Here is a 20385-nt window from a genome sequence, read left to right on the forward strand (position 1 = left end):
CAGTTCAACAGCTGCAGAGTCCCGTTTTTGGGGGTGATGCACCTCCCTGAGCGGACTCACCATCCTCATCGGTCTGAAAAACCACCTCCTTGCCCTCCTTGCGCCCCTCGGGGTTGGAGAGGATGAGCTTGACGTGGATGTTCTTGTAGGGCAGCAGGTTTTTGATGGTGTAGCGGTTGGCGTTCCGCTCCATCTTCACACACTCCTGGAAGGTCTGGTTGTGGCCGCTGCCCACGAAGTAGCGGTAGCAGAGCGAGACGGTGTAGGTGTGGCAGCGGGTCAGGTTGTAGCCCAGTGGCTCCCACTGCAGTGTCAGCTGCCTGGACTGGATCTCGGAGAAAGCCAGGCCTTTGGGGGCCCTCATGGGCTCTGTGTGGGAAGAGACGGGGAGAGATGAGCGAGGAAGAAAAACATCTCATGGATTTATGTGCATTGTCAGGGAAAACCCTTTTACAGGGGTGAGCGCAGAGAGCAACCCTGGCCCCAAAAGTGGGACCAGCCCCAGCACAGGATGCTGCTGCCCTGCAGACAGGGCTGGGGACATCACTGGGTCTCACAGCCACCAACACTGCAGGGACAGCAGCCCCCATGGGCTCATCCTTTCCCTGAGGAGGTGAAGTCGGGTACCAGTTCCACTATTCCGGTGGGCACCGGGAGCACCCACTCTATGAGCAGCCCCAGATAACCAGATAGAGAGGCCATGGGAGCCCTTGTGTTGTCACCAAGCCCGTTTCAGGCTCTTGAAAGGAGGAGAGTGCCATCCCTGGGAAGCTTAATTAGCTCTAATTGGCATGAAGGGAGAAGTCGGCGCTAACGAGGAGACAAGTTACTCTGCCAACACGTGCACGTGGGTGGTTTGGATTAATGGCAGTGAACATCCTTTCACGCCCGTGGGTGGTGGGAAGGGCTCAGGGTGGCAGGGGACCTCTCCCAAAGCCGCCCTGGGTGGCCCCGTGGGACCCACCTGCGCACTTGGTGCGGCTGATGAGGGGCGGCCCCGGTTTGCCGGTGCCCCCCTCGCCGGGCCGGGTGAGCAGGACGCTGATCTCATACTCTGTGTCCGGGTCCAGGTGCCAGAGCTTGTAGGTCTGCATGTTGACAGCGTGCACCTCCGACCAGGGCCCCGAGGTCATGCGGTACTCGATCTCCTTGCGCACGATGGGGCCGTCGCCGATGATGGAGTTGGTGTTGAGCTGGATGATGAGGTAGGTGGAGCCGGCCCGGAGCAGCTGGGGGGGTGCAATGGGTGTGGGGGGCTCTGGAAGAGAACAGAGAAGGGGCAGGTGGAGCATCCCCCTCCAGAAGCAGCTCCCAGAGCCAGGCCAACGCTGGCACAACCACGGCCGCCACAATTTTATTGTTGACTCGTTACAGTTTACACATCCCAAACATCTCTTCCCACACCAACCGACCACATTCAATCTGCAAAAAAGAAGGCTTAGGCATGACCTAATTGTGGTCCTCCAGTACCTGAAGGGCCTACAAAAAAGATGGAGAGGGACCTTTTACAAGAGCCTGGAGTGACAGGACAAGGGAGAATGGCTTCACACTGACAGAGAGTAGGTTTAGATTGGATATTAGGAAAAAATTCTTTACTCTGGGAGTGGTGAGGCCCTGGCACAGGTTGCCCAGAGAAGCTGTGGATGCCCCATCCCTGGAAGTGTTCAAGGCCCTGGATGGAGCTTTGAGCAACCTGGGCTAGTGGAAGGTGTCCCTGCCACGGCAGGGAGGTGGAACAATTAGAGCTTTAAGGTCCCTTCCAACCCAAACCGTTCCATGATTCATGCTGAAAAGCATGGGACAAACTCGGATTCCCCACCCAGAGGACGTGGGGATCGACACCAAAGTACAGGAGGGCACCAGCTAGTCCTCAAACTTCAGCCTGTGCATGTGCCCTCAGTGAGGCTTTAACAGCTGCAATAGGGTTTCATCTGATCAAACCTTAATTATCTTTATGAGATACACAGCCCAGCGTGGTGCCGCACAGTTTCACCATAATTAATTAATTCCCACCTACTGCAATCAAAAATAAATCATCTCAGGCCACCAGCAAAGGCAGTTTCCTGGTTTTTATGATGCAAAGTCTGTGTGTAGCAAGAAGAAACTGCGATCCCACTGCCCCGGGCGTCCCACCTTCCTCCTCCTCTGCCAACAGCAGAGCAGAGACGGCCCATCCGTGACCCAGGAACCCACCGGCACATCACCCACCTTTGACGATGAGCTCGGCGAAGTTGGAGACCCCCGAGCCTCGGCTGGACTGGGTGACACAGCGGTACAGATCCTGCTGCGCCTTGGACACCTCGTCCAGCTGGAAGGTGGCCAGGAAGCGCCGGTGGCTGATGTGCTTCACCGAGGCGGCAGGGACCGCCTGGCCGCTCTGCCTCTGCGCCACGGGAGAGACCAGGCGTCACTGCAGGCACACCCAGGGCCACCAAACGTGTCCCCGAGGCGGCGCACGGGGGGGGTTTTACCACGACCACCCCTCACCTGCATGAGGAAGCGCTCGGCCTCGGACGCCTTCCCGGCGGCCACGCACTGGAAGGTGGCGTTTTGCCCCGCGTTCACCTCCACGTCGCCCAGGCGGGAGAAATGAGGGGCTTTCGCTGCCAGAGGGCACAAGGGAGAGGTGACAAAGTGGCTTAGCTCTGAGAGGATCCTCAAAAAAAATCCCACCATGCCCAAAAAACCCACCCAGGATGTCATGGCTGGGGCCGAGCTCCAAAACCCCAGTCCCGAAGCCTCGAGCTTTACCAGGGGTTTTACAGATATTTAGAGTCCAAGAGTTCACCCACGTGAACTTTTCCAGAGCCTTTAGCTCTTTGATACCTTGAATTCAGGTAAAGAGAAAAAGCCACAGACTTTTTCCCAGGAGATTTCTTTTAATTTAGTGAAAAAAACCAAGCATTTTGGCAAAAGGTTTTACAGGAGTACCAATCAACCAAGGAGAAGCATTACACTAAAGCACTCAGCAAACATCAGCTCCAGCTCAGAGTCAAGAATTTGTTCCTGTCTCCATACAGCCAGTGTCCCAGGGAGGGATGCACCCTCTGGCATCTCTGCCAGAGGCAGGCTCTGGGGTTGATAGAGAGGGGCAGGTCTCTGGAAGAAGTAAGTGGTGAACCCCAAGAGCCAATGTGTTGGGACAGCCTGGGATTTTGGGTTCCAACCGGTCTGGGTAGACCCTCTTGATGGGAACACTCAAGCCCCATGTTCAGTCTGTGCTCTTCCAAGGTTTTATGAAAACAAAAGCAACGTTGGAGCTGGCAGGGATGGGGATGGAGATGGAGAAAGGAGCCTCAGGGGTGCCCAGGGGATGGAGCTCCACCAGCCCAGGTGACAACAGGACACCCAGGCTGCACCCGGCGTTAGTCCACCCGCTCTCTCCAGGATCACCCCAACGGGCACCAGGACACCAGCACCCACCTCCCCACTGCCACCCGCCTCGAGCCCCACCCCCTGGCACTCACAGCACGGATAATTCAGGAGCAGAATGTCATCCAAGCCGAGGTACCCCCTGCGCTCACTGGACACCACCGCCTCGAACAGGACCTGCGGCACCAAACACTGCGGTCACCCGTGGCCGGGGGGCTGAGGGGGGGGCTGGAGGTCTGCTGGGGCTCACCTGGTACTCACTGGGCCAGAACAAGCTGACAGCCAGCTCTGCCTGGTGCCACTGGCGGCCGTGGGAGCCCGAGGCGTTCCAGACGGCGCTGCCCACCGGGCCCCCCGTGACCCGCACGTAGGCACTGAGGGTGCCAGGGCTGTGCCCGTCCCGGCTGTACATGAAGTAGCTGAACTGCAGGCAGTGGGTGTCATTCTCGCTCAGGGCCTGGAAAAGCAGGTGAGCTTTCTGGCCTGGGGCGTGCTGGGAGGAGTTCACCATCAGGTAGGAGCCTGCGGAGGGAGGGAGAAGAGGGAGAGCTTGGAGTAACTAGGAAATGGTGAAGGGCCTGGAGATGAAGCCATAGGAGGAGCAGCTGAGGGCACTGGGTGTGTGCAGCTGGAGCAGAGCAGACTGAGGGCAGAGCTCAGGAGAAGCTGCAGCTCCTCCCAAGAGGCAGCTCCAATCTCTGCTCTGGGGGAGCAGGGACAGCACCCAGGGAACGGCTGGAGCTGTGTCAGGGCAGGCTCAGGGTGGATCTCAGGCAAAGGTTCTTCCCCCAGAGGCTGGTTGGGCACTGCCCAGGCTCCCCAGGGCAGTGGGCACAGCCCCAAGGCTGCCAGAGCTCCAGGAGGGTTTGGACAATGCTCTGAGGGACAGGGTGGGATTGTTGGGGTGTCTGTGCAGGGCCGGGGGTTGGACTGGATGATCCTTGGGGGTCCTGTCCAGGTCAGAGGATTCTATGATTTTAATCCCCCTGTTCCACATCTCCTGAGCTTTGCCAGCAGGGATGGAGGAGGTGGAGGATGTGGGATCACAAAGATGCTCATGTTCCCCAGGACAGTGGTCCATGCCCTGGGGGATGTGCAGGACAGGATGGAGTCTGTTGGATGTGGACAGCAGCAGGACACTGAGATGGAACCTGGCTACTGGACGAGGAGGAAAGGATCAGACCAGCTGCCTCCAGGAAAACCTGCTCCCTCTTCCCAGGGCACGGGGGTCAGGAATGGCTTCGATGGCACCAGAGACCCTCCACCTGCTGCCCTTTAATTCTCACAGCTTCAGCTGCATCAGTCCCCCTCCCCAGCCGGGCCCCAGCTGTGTCATTCCCATTCCCAGCTCCTCCCATCATTTACCACGCAGTTGTTGCCGAGTTTGAACTGTGCACAGCAGGGGGAGAAAGCTCGTTTGCTTAACGAGTGCAACCATCGCTGCTCTCCGGGATGCCAGGAATGTCGTTCCCAGGCCTGCCCCACCACTGGCAGCCACTGGTATCCCACCTCCCGTCCCCCCACATCCCCAGCAGCAAAGCCAGGAGCCCCCACTGCAACCCTGAAGCCTTAATTATTGGGGCAGGCAGGTTGAAAATCCCAAAGGGGATCCCAAAGGCGGCATCATTCCCTGCCCTGCACGCTCCAGTCAGGCAGTCTGGAGGCAGGAGGGGGATGCAGGAGTCCCAGCTGGCCAGGGGCTGGGATACAAGGTGGGTGGGACACAGGGAAAAATAAGAAGCTGCCCCACCAAATCCTCCCCCTCACCAAAGGCGAGGGGATTATTAATCTCCATTTTAATAACAGCAGGAGCTGTAAGTAGCAAAGCTGGGCCGTTTATCCAAGCCCACCATTGTTTTCTTGACAGTCTGTGCTCCATTATTAATGGCTCTCACCACTGGCTAATTCCAAATCCAGGCACTTCCTCCCATCAGCTCCCATTGAGGAGCTCCAAGAAAAGCCTAATGAAGGCAAAGGGGAATTGTAGGGGGAACCCATCCACCCCCCACAGTATTTGGGATTGCAGAGAGTACCCATCCATTCCCTGCAGCATTTGGGATCACAGGGGCCACTCATCCATCCCCCCCAGCATTTGGGATTGTAGGAGGCACTCATCCATCCCCTCCCCATCATCTAGGATCACAGAAGGCACCCATCCACCCCACACAGTATTTAGGATTGCAGAGGACACCCATCCATCTTCCCCAGCATTTGGGATCGTAGGAGGCACTTGTCCATCCCTCCCAGCATTTAGGATCATCCATTCATCCCACACAGTATTTGGGATTGCAGAGGACACCCATCCATCCCCCACAGCATTTGGGACCTGCACCTGAGGGGACCCCAACACACCCAGGGGGTCACAGCCTCAGCTGGGGTGACACGGTGCCAGGTACCACACACATCTCCCAGTGCATCCCTCAGGGATGGGAGCTGGGCCAAGGCAAAGAAACCACCGAAAAGGCCAATTTTCCCCGTGTCCCTGACCCACGTGGCCACCTGGCCCCTTGGGGTGGCCACTCAGGGTGAACTAAAAGGATGACAATTCACGTCCTCGGAGCCCAGCACAGCTCATTTCACCGACAGAGGGGAAGGCACCGTGGCCAGACTTCCCTCTTTTCTCCTCTCCTTTCCCCCCAGCAAAATTACTTCTGCTCTAACGAGATCAGCTCCATTTGGTCCAGGCTGTGGCATGGGGGGGGTGACTGCTGACCCCCCCTCGTGCCAGGGGACATGTCCCAAAGGCCACCTCATTAACGAACTGGCCCTCGTTAACAAACACAGGCCCTTCCTCCCGCCCTCCCTTCACAAACAAAGAGCCACAGGACCAAAATAAAGAGGCCAAGACTAAAATTAAACCACTGAGGGGTTATTTTAAAAGACACAGAATGCCCATTAAGGCCATCTGGGAGCAGGGATCCACCTGAGCCTCCCTCATCAGACAGGGCTTCCCACACACACAATTTTCCCCCATTAATTTTGTTCCCGGTGTTGCGGCATCGGAAAAAGCAGGTTCCAACTGCTTGCTTTTGTGCTAATTATATCCTCCTCTGCTGTAAATATCTGGACTTTGCTTCAAGCCCAGGGTGTGGGTTGGGTTTGTTTTTTTAAACACAGGAGAAGCAGAGGTACTTGAAACAGCCAGAGGACAGGGTTAGATGGGATATTGGGAAGGAATCTTTCCCTGGGAGGGTGGGGAGGCCCTGGCACAGGTTGCCCAGAGAAGCTGTGGCTGCCCCTGGATCCCTGGAAGTGTCCAAAGCCAGGCTGGACAGGGCTTGGAGCGACCTGGGATGGTGGAAGGTGTCCCTACCTATAGAAGGGGTGGAACAAGATGACAAGATGGGCTTTAAGGTCCTTTCCAACCTAAACCATTCCATGATTCTATGATTACACTTGTCCCTGCATCCCACATCTCCTGGCACTGGGAATATCCTGGAGCAGGGAGCTCCAAGCAGAGGTGGCTGGGGGTTACGAACACCCTCAGCAGCCCCTCTCTTTTTTTTTAAAAGAGGATGTTTGTGGTTGTCAGTGAGATTTTTGGGCTGCTTTTTTAATGCACCCCAATAAAACGGGAGCACAGCCCCACGTGGGTGCTCCCCCAGCAGCACCAGTGCACAGGGAGCTCTAAAGGCAGCAGGACAGACAAGGGGACAAAAGGGTGACAAGGGGTGACAGCCTGCAGACACAGTCCCATGGCAGGTCACCAACCTGCTCCTCCCTGGGCTCTTGATCCATCTGGGATGCTGCCAGGCAGCTCCAGGGGATGCTCCCAGGTACCCAAGGACAAGGGGGGCTGCACAGCCCCTCAGAGAGAGATGCTGCAAGGACTTGGGCGTTCCCCAAACACCTTCCACTTGTTCCCTGTTAATCCACCAGCACTTCCAGGGATCCCCTCTGAGCCCCCACCCCACTGGGTGCTCAGCACACACCAGGGTCCAGCAGCTTTCCCAGCCAGGGCAGAAGCAGAGCTGCAGCAAAACCTGTGCAAACTGCCAAATTCCAGCTTTTAAAGCTTAGCTTAACTCCTGCCAGCAAAGCTGGAGGCAGGGATGGAGAGGAGGGGTGTCCAAAGGCGGGGGGGGGACAGGCAGGACCATTCCCAGCAGCCGGAGGGTTGATGCACTATCCCAGCCAAGGGTTATTTTGGAGCTGTATCCAGATGTTGGCATCACACAGCCAAAATCTGCTCCAAAAATCACGATGAGAAAAACCATTTCCAAACCTCCCGTGAAATGTGAGCTGCAGAAGCAGCCCCGAGGCATCTCCTGGTCGAGACTTCAATCCAAAACAGGATTTGGGTGCACATCAATATCGTGCATCGCTCCTTAAATCCTTCCTCTGATCCTCAGCCTAAGGTTGGTTTGACACCAGAAAGGTCCAGGCGAGCTGTCACCCCCCTTTTGTCACCACAAATAACACATCAACCCCTCTGTGCCCCCCCCACCTCAGCTGCAGCAATGTATTATATTTTCATTTTCAGGTTTGCTTTTAGAAAAGAGCCTAAGTGCTCTGTGGAAAAAAAGAAAAGACTCAAAAAGCACTAAATAATAATAATTCAATCAAATAAATGAAGAGAGAAACAAGGTTCCAGCATTGTTCCCTAAGGAAGACCCAGCAACTTGCTCTGCAGAAGTCAATGATGAGGGTTGAGCTGCAAAACCAGCACAGAGAGCCTTGGACCCTCCCAGCAAATCCTCATAGGGGGTCTCCAGGTAAATTTTCCCACTTGTGGGATCAGATCTTCCTTGGAATTCAAAGCAGGTCTTCGAGGATAAATCAAACCCTCCAATAACCTCAGCCAAGAGCTGGGGAGCAAAGATCTCCCACAGGATTTTCCCCCAGCTCCAGGTGAAGTCCTGCTCACCTGCAGGAAAGGGGCAGCTCTCCCCATCACGCTGCCCATCCCAAGGGTCCTGCCTGCCACTGATCCTTCCAGGAGAAACCCAAACAGCCCTGCAAGAAGAGGAGAGAAGAACCCACTCCCCCCTGCTTCCCTGTCTCAATGAGTTTTTCCTCCTACAAAACCACTGAGAGATAAAACTAAATAAAAAAAGAAGAATTCCAAGAGCTCTTGGAAGGCAGTGGAAAGCAAGGCAGGATGACAGGGAGAGGGCGGCTCCGGCAGACAAGAGGTGCCAAGGGACCAGGTCTGAGCACTGCAGCATCTGTCTCCAGGAAATCCCGCTGGAAAATGAAGCTGTCAGTGCCTCTACGTGTGTCAGATCCTTCTCCATCTCAGGGCAGGCACGGGAATCAGGGATTCAATCCCTGCTTCTGCCCTGAGCATCTCCCAGGGAAGCTCCAGCACCAAGAGCTGATCTCCCATGGCCTTGGACAACCCGCAGCAACTCCCCCAGGAGCCAAAGAAATCAGGCTTCATTTTGCAAGGTTTTTATGGATGCGGAGCAGGAGCTGGTTGGGAAGCAGAGCTGGAGCTGCCAGCTGAAGGAGTGACTCCTTGGAGGGGATGGAGGGACAGCAGAGCTCACCAGGGTGGGGACAACAGCTCGGTCACCCCCCAGGGCTGGACAGGGACACGACAGCTCCGTGCAGGGAGTGAAAAGCCAAGCAGGGCACAGAAACTCTGAGTCACAGAGGGTTTCCTAATGCCACTGAGTTTGGAAGGAAAATCTAGGAAAAACCGCCATTTGAGGGAAAAAACTCACCCATCAAGATGTTATTTTAGCCCTTCCAGTGCCTGAAGGGGCTCCAGGAGAGCTGGAGAGGGACTGGGGACAAGGGATGGAGGGACAGGACACAGGGAATGGCTTCCCACTGCCAGAGGGCAGGGATAGATGGGAGATTGGGAAGGAATTGTTGGCTGTGAGGGTGGGCAGGCCCTGGCACAGGTTGACCAGAGAAGCTGTGGCTGCCCCTGGATCCCTGGAAGTGTCCAAGGCCAGGTTGGAGGGGGCTTGGAGCAACCTGGGCTGGTGGAAGGTGTCCCTGCCCATGGCAGGGGGTGGAATGAGATGGGCTCTTTAAGGTCCCTTCCAACCCAAACCATTCTGGGATTGCAGCCTCACCCCTGCCCTCCCTGGCTCCCCACTGCTTCTTTACAAAAAAAAAAAAAACAACAATACAGAGCTTAAAAAAAAAAAAAAAAAAATCACTATTGCAACGTGGGAGAGACCCATCCATCATCTTTAGGTGAAAGAGAGACAAGTCGAGAGACGGGGGAGAAAAAAAAAAAACCCAAACCAAACAAGAAAGCAAAAGGAAAGCAGGCTGGAAAGGTAGAGGCAGGTGGCCAGCAGCCAGCACCCGCTCCAATAAATCCTCTGCTCCTTGAAACTGGCTGATCTCCAATAAAAACTCATTTTAATCTAAGACCACGAGACTCCTTTCGAAAGTGCTCCCTGGAGAGGCCCCAGTGCTGCGAAATCCCCCTCAGCCACTGCAGGAGCCTCGTGGGTAAAACCACACAAAACCAGGGGCCCTGCACCCACTGGGTGCCCCAGGACCATGGGAAAACAGGATCTACCTGGTATTAGGGGATGAGCATCCCTTTGGGTGTCACTGTCCCTCACCCAGGAGGTTTGGGTGCTCTTCCCAGGGCACCATCCAACCTGGGACAGTCACATCGGCTTCCCCCTCGAGCCTGGAGTTCATTTCCTAAATCCTCTGCATTCCTTTGATCCCCCATCTCTTGCTGACCCTCAGTTACTTCCTCAAGCAAGGAGAGCAGCCCCCTTCCACTCTCAGCCCCCTGCAAGCCCCCAGGCTTTAAACAGTTCACTGCAGATTTAAATGACAGCTGAAAATCGAGCAGAAAACTCAACTAATGACATATTTCAGACTCTCCATCACGAGCCACTTCAAGCCCCAGCTCTGCTTCCCCCCTCTCTGCCCAGGGACACCCCCCCTGGACACACACCAATTAGGGCAGTGCAGTTTAAAGCAATTATTTAGAAAATCATGAAAGCAGTCTCACAGGCAGGCTGAGGGTCGTTTGCCCTCACCCAGCACCCAGGACATGCCAGTGGGGACGGGATGGAAGGAAAAGGTGATGGGAAAAGGTAAAGGAAGAGGAGAGTTAGCGGAGGGGAAAAGCCAAATTAAGCCCTGGCATGAACAAGGCACAGGATAAACAGCTGGAGGCAGATTGGTGGAGCAGAAAAGAGTTTTCTATAAAGCAGGTAATATTTTAATAAATAAAAAAAGGTTGTTTTTAGTGTCGAGCCCTAAACCAGCTCTCCTCTTTCTGCCCATCCTCAGCACAGGACCAGCCCTCCAGGCTGGGCAGGAGATGGAGCCTCAGGACCAGGCAGGAGCCAGCAGTCCCAAAAACAAGGAGCATCCCAAGCCCAGTGCATCTCACAGAGCAAATGGGTTCAGGGACAACTCAAGGGGGTCACGGTGGGACAGAGCTGGGAGCAGGGAGCAAGTAAAGCCCCCAAATGCCACCCAGGCACGGTGACCACATCATCCTCATGGGAGAGGGGAGCTCCCCATGGCTGCCTGGCTGGCTCTGCTCCCCCAGCCTGGCCATTAGAGAGGAGATGGACTCGGAAAATAACAAAAAACAGCTTAAAAGCAATGAGATTTATAAAAAAAAAGTCCATTTGCATTTTCTTCCTTTACAGTTCCCAAGACTTCGGAGATGCCTCCAACTCCAAGCCCTTCCCTGCACTTGAAAGAGCCAGAAACATGTTGTATCCCCCTTTTCCACATCTCCCAGAGGTGGGAATTTCTCATGAGCCTGCAGGAGACAACAGTGAGGGAAGAGCAGGCACTGGCTGCAGATCCCAGGCACGGAGAGCAGCTCCAAGGGTGCCCCTTTAGGAGGGGATCTGGGTGCATCCTGGCTGCCAGCAGCTGCAGAGGAGGAATTTGGCATCACTGGAGATGCTGCCAAGACCCATGGGAAGTGTGGAAAGCCACTTGAGCTGCTGCAGGCTGGGAGACAGGGGACATCTCAGGCAGAGGGGACATCCCCCACACAGCCCTCAGCCAGCCCAGGGAGCAGGGCAGCCAACCCAGCCATGGCAGAGGTCACATGGAGAGGGAGAAAAGCTGGGAATCTTTGCTTTCCCCCCCAAAACCACATCTAGACAGATGACAGGCCCAGATTGGGGGTGGCACGGCAGGGACATGGAGGCACCTGGAGCCACACAATGTCCCTGTCCCTGCTGGGCTGTTAGATCCCTCCTCCCCCAGCAGCAACAGGGTCCCACCTTCCCTGTCCCCAAGTGTCACCCTCCCCCAGGGCCACACACACCCTGCCTTGCTGTGCTGAGGACCGACACAGCTCATCACACCACGCCCACCCTGCCCACACAAGCCAAGCCTGAATTTAAATTCCAAGCAGGAATTAAAGCAGGAGAGGACACAGCCCAGCCCTGGTGTGCAGGACAGAGAGGTGGGTTGGGGACAGAGGTCCCCAGGGACTCACCATGAGGCAGGTCAGGCGTCAGGTGAGGCATCAAATAGCTCCGGATCAGCTCCCACTCGAAGTCATCGTCCTCGCCCTGGCTGTACTCGCACTGGTTCGGGTCACTGTCCTCCTCAAAGGTGCAGCCAGCTGTGGGGAGAGTCCTGTCAGTGCCTGCTGAGACCCCACAGAGCCACTGCTCCCTCCCCAAAAGCCCCCCCAGGGCGGTGTCCTGCCCCCCAGAATGCAGGGGGACTCAGACATCCCCCCCGTGAGCAGGGGATGGTGCTGAGTGCTGCCACTGCCCCACTGCTCCCAGCCAGTGCCCCACCAGTGCAATGAGCTGGCAGGTCTCAGCTCCCAGGGAGGCCTCAGCCCTGGGAGCAGGATGCAGCTCCCAGCTTTGCTTCCCAGGGGGTGGTCACTGTACCAGGGGTTTCTCCCCCAAAAAAAGGCACTCGGCTGTGGTGGCCACACGAAATTCCTGCTTTGGCCCCAGCCCTCTGCCTGTGGACTGACCTTGGGCTCTTGGGGTCTGTCCATGGCCTGACATGAGGGTGGCAGGTCTGAGCAGGGACCTCCAACACCCTACAAATGCCCCACTGAGCCCCCCCAGCTGTGGGACAGTGCTGCTGAGTCCTTTTATAAGTTATATTTTATTAGATATTTATCTGCTGGGGGTTGGGGTTGTTTTTTACCCTTTGCAAAGGCAAAAGCCAGGCACCACCTCCCCGGCCCACAAGGTGCTTGGCTGAGCATGGAGCACTGGGAGTAAACCTAAAAGGTCACTTGTCCCCACGATAGGTGACATGGAGAGAGCTCCCCATGCTGCATCCAGCCTTCCCACATTCCTGCATCCATGCCCCTCATCATCCCACATCCAGTCCCCCATCATCCCACATTCCAGCCTCTCCATCCTTTATCCAGCTGCCCTCACCATCCCACAGCCAGCCACCTGCAACATCCGACATTCCAGAACCCCCATCCTGCATCCAGACCCCCCTGTCACTGTGAATCCAGCCCTCCATCCTGCATCCAGACATTCCCATCATCCCACATTCCAGCCCCCCCATCATCCCACATCCAGCCCTCCCATCATCCCACGTTCCAGCCCCCTCATCCTGCATCCATCCTCCTTCATCCAGCTGCCCTCATCATCCCACATCCAGCCACCTGCAACATCCAAATCCAGCCCTCCATCTTCCTGCATCCAGCCACCCCATCATCCCACATCCAGCGAGGTGCAACATCCCACATTCCAGCCCCCCACCCTGCATCCAGACACATCCATCATCCCACATTCCAGCTCCCCCATCTTCCCACATCCAACCACCCCCCTCATCCTGCACCCAGATACCCCCCTCATCCCTCATCCATCCCCCCCGACATCCCACAGCCGGCCTCTCCATCCCACATCCAGCCTTGCCCATCATCCCACATCCATCCAGCCCTGGAGCTCCGGCTTTGTCCGTGGGGCCGCAGGGGGCTGGGTCATTAACACAGACCCTTTGTCCCATTAAACCCACCATTACACCGGACCAGGGAACCAGCGCTAATTAACGGGGCCCCTGGGGCTGACAGGGGGGCTGGGGCTGACTGGGGGGGTCCTGGGGCTGACTGGGGGGGTCCTGGGCTGACTGGGGGGGTCCTGGGCTGACTGGGGGGGTCCTGGGGCTGACTGGGGGGGCCCTGGGCTGACTGGGGGGGTCCTGGGCTGACTGGGGGGGTCCTGGGCTGACTGGGGGGATCCTGGGGCTGACAGGGGGGCTGGGGCTGACTGGGGGGGCCCTGGGCTGACGAGGGGCCCCCGGGCTGACCAGGGCAGGCGTGTTCAAAAAGCCCTGAGCAAGCGGAACGAACAAAGGGCAAACATCCCCTAATGGGAGGGCAGGAAAGCGGAGCCGGGCCAGGGGATTATTTCTGCTGGGTTTTTTTTCCCGTTTTATCCCAAATTACATCAGTGGTTCCCCCAGCACCACCCGGGGATTTGCCAGTTAATGGCCTCGCTGCTGCCGACAAGGGTTGTGCTTCCCTGTGCTCGGGGGATGCTTGGATGCATCACTTAGACAAACTCGAGTCCAAACACCAAGGGGAAAAAAAAAGCCCGTAAAATGCCCAGAAAGTGACAATTCCCAACTCTTTTACATATCTTTGGAGCTCTCCTTCCTCTTTGCGCTAAGTTTTTAAAGCACCGAGGGCACGCTCCGGCTCTGTCACACACCAGCTGCTTTTTTTCCCTCTCGGAACCGTAAGAAACCTCTCTTTGAGAAAACCGAAAGCGAATCCTCTCCTGTTCATACGCCTGGAGGCACCGAGACATCACAGCTTTCTTCCAACCCTTCCCGAAATGGAGCGTCTGCCCATCCCACGTGCGGGATGTGCCCCCGCACCGCAGCCCCCGGGTCCTCAGCTCTCGCCACGAGACGCGTCGGATTCGAGAGAGAGAGAGAGTCTGAAACTTGGCTGCACTTTCCGACGGGAGGAGGAAAAAAAAAAAAAAAAAAAAAAAGCACAAATCTGTCAAACTTTCCCGGGAAGGGAAGAAAATAAAATAAATTTCAAAATAAAACAGTGTCAGAGACTTAAGTGCCAAGTGATTTAAAAGAGAAAAGAAAAAAAAAAAAAGCCTGAGTGTTTCTTTCCAAGATCTGCTGGAGCAGGATATTCTTGGAGGCAGAAATTTGTTCTTGGGGTTGTTTTGTTTTTTTGTGGTTTTTTTTTGGTCTGAGAAACCAGAGAGGAGACAAACAGCGCTCCAGGCTGGCAGAGACACAGGGAAAAGTGGTTCCTTTACCCCCAATAAACTATCCTCAGCTGCTGAAAACATCCAGGGAGATGCAGCCCAGGAGGAGGAGGAAGGGACATCTCCCCACCCGAATCCCGCTGCCACCAACCCACCCCGTGCCTCAGTTTCCCCACTGCTCCATCCCCCCCCCCCCCCAGCAGGACCCTGGGCCACCCACAAGACTCCAGAAGTTTAAAATGCAATTATGGAGTAGATATTTTGCTGGCAAAGGCACAGCTGGCCAAGCCCATCCGTCTCCCTCCCCGGACAGGTTTATTGCTCCGGCTTTTCCCAGCACGAGCCTTCCCTCCCATCCACGGCACAAAACGAGGGCAGCTCCACCGGCCACTCCATCTCCCCGACTAATTTGTCTTTGATTTGTATACATGGGGAAAAAATCCAAAGGGTTTGGCAGAGCCTTGGTTTTCCATGAGCTATGGGATGCTCCTGGCGCTGTCTCTCTCCCCATCCAAGGACAGGGCTGGGCAGAAGCAGGTTCTCCTTCCCCATCAATAAGATTAAGGGCATAAAAATTAACACCTGAGCAACTAAATGCCGACAGCCCAGCTCCAAGGGTGGCTGGGGGTGAAGGCAAAGGGGAGAAACCCAGAGCAGAGTGTAAAGAATTAAGGTTTCATCGACATGTCTGCAAGGAGGGCAGGGAGACCGGAATCTGAAATACCCATCTGCAGCAACAGAAGGGTTTTATCCATCCTAAGGGCTGAGGGCGGGGGCTGTGGGAGCAGGATGAGATTACTCTGGGTGTGGATATGCCCTAAAAATCACCAGGAGGAAACAAGGAGCCCCCAGTTCCCTGTGCTGGCTCAAGGCCAGGGTGACAGCAGCTCGGGGCGGGGAGGTGAAGGAGTGAGGGAGGTGTGATCTGAACACCAGAGCAGCTAAAAATACTGCAGGGAGCTGCTGGTCTGCTCCTGGGGGGGTGTTGTGTGTCCAAGACAAAGCCTGAACACCCCTAAATCACCCCAAATCCAGAGCCTGCCCCATGCATGACAGGCATCCCATGCCAAGGATGAGATGTACCCATTAAACACCCTAAATAAACAAAACCCCTGTGGTGTGTCCAGGCAGTGGGGAGAAGAGGGATGAGTTCCAACGTGGGGGTTAAACACCAGACAGACCAAAATTTTTAAAAAGGAAAGGAAAAAAGAGGTGGTTTGAGGGATTTGCCATGGAGATGGGCACCAGTGCTGCTCAGCCTCCTCCCCTGGTACTGCTGCCACCCCACTCCAGGCACCACTGCCACCTCCACGGCACCATCACGTGCCCAAGCAGAAGGCAGCAGAGGGACAAGCACTAACACAGGGGTTAAACACCAGATGAAGCAAAATTATTTAAAAAGAAAGTCAAAAAAGATGGCTTGAGGGGTTTGCCAGGGAGCCTGGTACCAGTGCTGCTCAGCATCCCCCTGGGTACCACCACAGTGGGCAGAGGGGAGCAGAACACGAAGGTTAAACGCCAGATGAGCTAAATTTTCTTAAAAAGAGAGGAAAAGAGGCGGCTTACTGGATTTAGCAGGGAGAAGGGCCCTGCTGCCACTCAGCACCCCTGGGGAACCGCTGCCACCCAGCATCCCCCTCCACAGGGATGGAGAGGAGGAAAGGCAGGGAGGAAAGCACAGGGATTCACAAAGGAGAGGGAGGAAAAGAAAGACCAAAGAGCCAAGTACAAAGGACAGCATCTAATTAATTCTCCGTGGCCACCGAGGAACGTGGCCGCCTGCCCACAGCCCAGCCCGAGCTCTTTCATCCGCCGGGGCCCCGCTCCTCTCGCTTCAAAGTTAATTACACACTTAAACCTTTTCTGTTTAACCTCCTGCACCGGGGGACTTGCTCCACGGGCTTCTCTTTTCTTCCACGGAGCAGCCTTGAAAAGGCTCCTGTGCCAAAGGGCAGCCCAGCACCATCCACCATGGGATCCAACCCAGCACCATCCACGATGGGATCCAACCCAGCACCATCCACAATGGGATCCAACCCAGCACCATCCACCATGGGATCACAGCCCAGCACCATCCACGGTGGGATCACAGCCCAGCACCATCCACGGTGGGATCACAGCCCAGTACCATCCACGGTGGGATCACAGCCCAGCACCATCCACGATGGGATCCAACCCAGCACCATCCACCATGGGATCCAACCCAGCACCATCCATGATGGGATCACAGCCCAGCACCATCCACGATGGGATCCAACCCAGCACCATCCACCATGGGATCTTGGGCACCTGCCCCTCTTTCATAGCTCTGGGGATGCTGCACTTGCTAAAATTCTGAGTATAAACCCATTTTTTATATAGCCTGTCCCCTTTCTGGTGCGTTATCAGTGTAACATCCCCATCAGATGATGCCCTGAGGGGTCTGGGTGGTGATGTTGCCCTCCTTGGGTGCCCCAGATTTACTGATGGAAAAAAGCCCATTTTGCTCCCATCTTGGCTCAGCCAGGACTGGATTAGCCCCACGGTCACCTCTGGGGTGCAGCATCCTGGGGCATAAGCCTGAGTGGCACAAGACTCCCCATGGCACAGGTGCCAGCCAGGGGAGCCAACACCTTTCGGAGTCAAGGTAAATTTTTTAGCCCTGGCCTTTTCCAGCAGCTCCTGCCCCCCCATCCCAGGTAATTATCAGCAGGAAATCAGTGGGATTTCCACAGGACCCACCACACATCTCCCCAGCAGCCAAGTGGTTCCATGCAAACATTCAAGGGCTGTGACCACTGACCCACCATCACCATCATCCAATCACACCAGCGTGGCAGGGGGTGAGCAGAGCTCCTCTGGCACCCAAATCCACAGCTTTCCCTGCTTCCCAGGAGCAGGGATGGAGCTGGAGGCACACAGCCCCAGAATATCCCACCCATGACCTCTCCTCTTAAATGCACGTGAGGAAGATGCTTTTCCTGCACCAAAGGACGAAGCTCTTTACACAGGAAAAAATGGCTCAAGTGCTGCTGCAAATGGGGAAACTGAGGCACGGGGGGGATTTGGTGAAGTGCCATAACACCAGCAGCCTTGGCACCATTCCCCAGGGATGGCAGGGAGCCCGGGGAGCCGGGGGTTTCTGGGATACAGCACCTCAGCTGCCGTGGATCCCCGCGAGGTGCCATCCCTTCCCCAGCACCCCCGTGGAGCAGAGCCAGCCTCCCACCTCTCACATCCCAGCTGCTATTTAAAGGTGATTTCCTTGGCACACTCCCACAGGAACGTGCCCTGGGAAGGAAACGCTGGGAGCCGCTTTTCCCGGGTGCTGGCAGGGAACACGTCCTGCAATCCACCTAAAATGAGACATTCCACACACAGCATTCCGCAGGCTGAGGCTCGGGGACACGGGAGCACAAACCCCACTTACATCTGGGAAGGGCTCAGACTTCCCAGGGGGGTGATGCCAGAGAATCTGGGAATCCTTTGGCACTGAGGAATCCAGCTGGGAGAGAAAACCCAGGCGGGGAGCGGGTCCTGTGCCGCAGCATTCCCAGTGAGAGCCACACAGGGACCCCAACAGCTCCATGGCCAAGCCCAAACCTCCCAGGATTTCTGTCTCAGAAGTGGGAAAACCTCTTCTAGTCCAGGCAAAGAGGAGCTGAATCCCTCCTTAGCTGCCCTTTGCTCACTCACAAGGGTCTGAAAGTTGTTTTGTGCATTACACACCCCTGAAAGGACAATAAACCCCCTCCCTCTGCAACTTGTTCCCCAATTCTGCCAAACAGAAACGTTTTAAAAAAAAAAACATAAAACAATTAACTGACTTCTCAGCCCTGATAAAAGTTGATTAGAACAACATGGAAAGCAGCACCATTAAAATTCTCACCAGTAGTTTGTTTTGGTGCTCCAAATCATTTTAAATATTGTATTTAATAGAAAAATAATTTGCTCAGCTGTAAGAAACATCAATTTGCAACTTGAAGCCTTGTCTATTAGCCAAAGGAGCTAATGTGTAAACATTAGCAGCTCCAGGAACGCGTGGGGTTTGGCCAATGCAATTCCAGGGAGAGAGCAGCCAGATATTAAGACAGAAGGATTTGCATAATAAGTCACTTATGCCTGATAACCTCAGTGTTTGGAAAGCTCAGGACTAGGAGAACAATATCCATCTGCCACCAACTACAGAAGACATAAATCTCCTTTTTTTTTTTTCCTTTTTTTAATTTTTTTTCTGGCTGCTGAAGACTCTCCACGGTTTTTACCTGCAGGTCCCCGTGGAGGTGTCAAAGCTCCCAGTCCCAGCAGCCTCCAAAGGACCCCGGGGATGGGGGAGATTTGGGAAATCTGGATTCATTACAGGCATCCCGAAGCAAATACAGCTGGGAAAATACAACTCCAAGGGTTTGGAATGCCACAGGGATGGCTTGTGCTTGGGCAAGGACCAGGTGTGCCACACTTTGTCACTTTATGGTGAAGATGCATTTAAAAAGCAAAGGGGCCCCTTCCTTGGGGCACATCCAGCTGCCAAATGCAGCTCCTCTTCCATCCCACAGCCAAAGCAGCTCCAGGGGGATCAGCATCACTGGGACCAGGGATTCCACCAGGAATGCCTCCCTGGAATGCACCTCCCTGGCTGGTCTGGAGCAATGCTGGGGGGCACAAGCCAGGAGGTTTTAACCCCCGAGCTGGATGTGTGAATTCAACACCCCACCCAAGGGCTGTTCCTGCCCTTCCCAGGGGGATGGTGCTACAAGGGGCTGGGAATCCTTTGGCACTGAGGAATCCAGCTTGGAGAGAAAACCCAGACAAGCATCTGGATCCATCCGAGAAAGGACCAGCATCCCTTGTGCCCCCCCTGCAGCACAAAAACACCCTCAAGCTCCACAGCCAGGAGGCCACTAAACCCACAGCACAGGTGCTTTCATAATGAACCATCACTTAATTAACATCAGCCCCTTCCACTCCATGGGAATTAAAAACAAGGCAGGCCTTTGGAAACCTCTGTCCTGCCTCTATGGATCGCTCAGGTGCAATTCCAGCTCCTGGGCTGTGGAGCTGGGGGGCACCTTGGGGGGGGGGGGAAATTAAAATAAACTGAAAAATAAAAGGGAAAAAAAGCTCCCCCCGGGCTCCTTTATCACCATCAGGTCCCCACATCCCTGCTGAGGACTATCCACCCCACATTCCCATGGACCCAGAGAGACCAGGGCTGTGAGCCCCAGGAGTGACACAGCCCTGAGCTGCTTCCAGGGAATGCCTGAAGACACAGATATTCCCTTGGCACGAGGGAAAGCAGCTGCCCCAGGATGCAGCAGCGGCATCACCACAACCCTGGGGGGCTCCAACACCAGCTCCAGCTGCAGAAATCACGGGAGAGAGCAAGTTTTCCAAACCAACCCCACTTTTCCGGGGATAAAGATGGGGGGAACCCTCGGTCCTGCCCTCGGGGTCCACGTCTCCCCAGTGATGGGTGTGGGAGCTCAGCACTGGTGGGCTAATCCTGCCCTTGATGGATCACATGCCAGTGCTGGGAGAGCCTCAGGAGGCAGCTCTGAGGGTTATTTATGGCCTTTCAGGGCAGAGAAAGGGGCCACTCGTTCTGTCAAAAAGCCCTTGCCCAGGAAAACCACCCAGCCACACAATCCCCACCGTGCCCAGCCCTGCTCCCAGCCCTGGGGAGGAATACAGAGGGGAGGAAGAGGAGCACATCCAAAATCCAGGTCAACGCCCTCCTCCTCCTTCTGTGTCACCAGAAGGGCCAGGAAAAGCACTGTGGGCAGGCTGACACCAAGGGGGGAAGGTGACAACGGGGCTGACGTGGGCACATCAATCACTTCTGTGTCTGGCTGCCAGTGCTGGGGGCTCAACTGGACCCTTGGCTATGGAATGGGGGGCCTGGATCTGCTGGGAG

At 55.5% G+C, this 20385-nt stretch overlaps 1 protein-coding gene across 4 annotated transcripts in view; it reads right to left on the reverse strand.

Annotated features, from left to right (window-relative positions):
* The window catches only part of PTPRU (protein tyrosine phosphatase receptor type U), a 67425-nt gene that overhangs the window by 37889 nt on the left and 9151 nt on the right, over nucleotides 1-20385 (reverse strand). For all 4 annotated transcript variants that reach the window (XM_039389933.1, XM_039389932.1, XM_039389931.1 and 1 more), the window contains exons 2-8: nucleotides 11771-11899; nucleotides 3623-3894; nucleotides 3468-3549; nucleotides 2488-2603; nucleotides 2209-2383; nucleotides 965-1258; nucleotides 61-369 (exon numbers count right to left, since the gene is read on the reverse strand). In XM_039389933.1, coding sequence (XP_039245867.1) covers nucleotides 61-369; nucleotides 965-1258; nucleotides 2209-2383; nucleotides 2488-2603; nucleotides 3468-3549; nucleotides 3623-3894; nucleotides 11771-11899 — 1377 coding nt within the window. The remainder of the gene's footprint in view (nucleotides 1-60; nucleotides 370-964; nucleotides 1259-2208; nucleotides 2384-2487; nucleotides 2604-3467; nucleotides 3550-3622; nucleotides 3895-11770; nucleotides 11900-20385) is intronic.

The sequence above is a fragment of the Pipra filicauda genome, unplaced genomic scaffold, assembly GCF_003945595.2.
Source record: "Pipra filicauda isolate LSUMZ 115617 unplaced genomic scaffold, ASM394559v2 scaffold78_size3787270_pilon, whole genome shotgun sequence".
In the NCBI taxonomy this organism is placed as follows: domain Eukaryota; kingdom Metazoa; phylum Chordata; class Aves; order Passeriformes; family Pipridae; genus Pipra; species Pipra filicauda.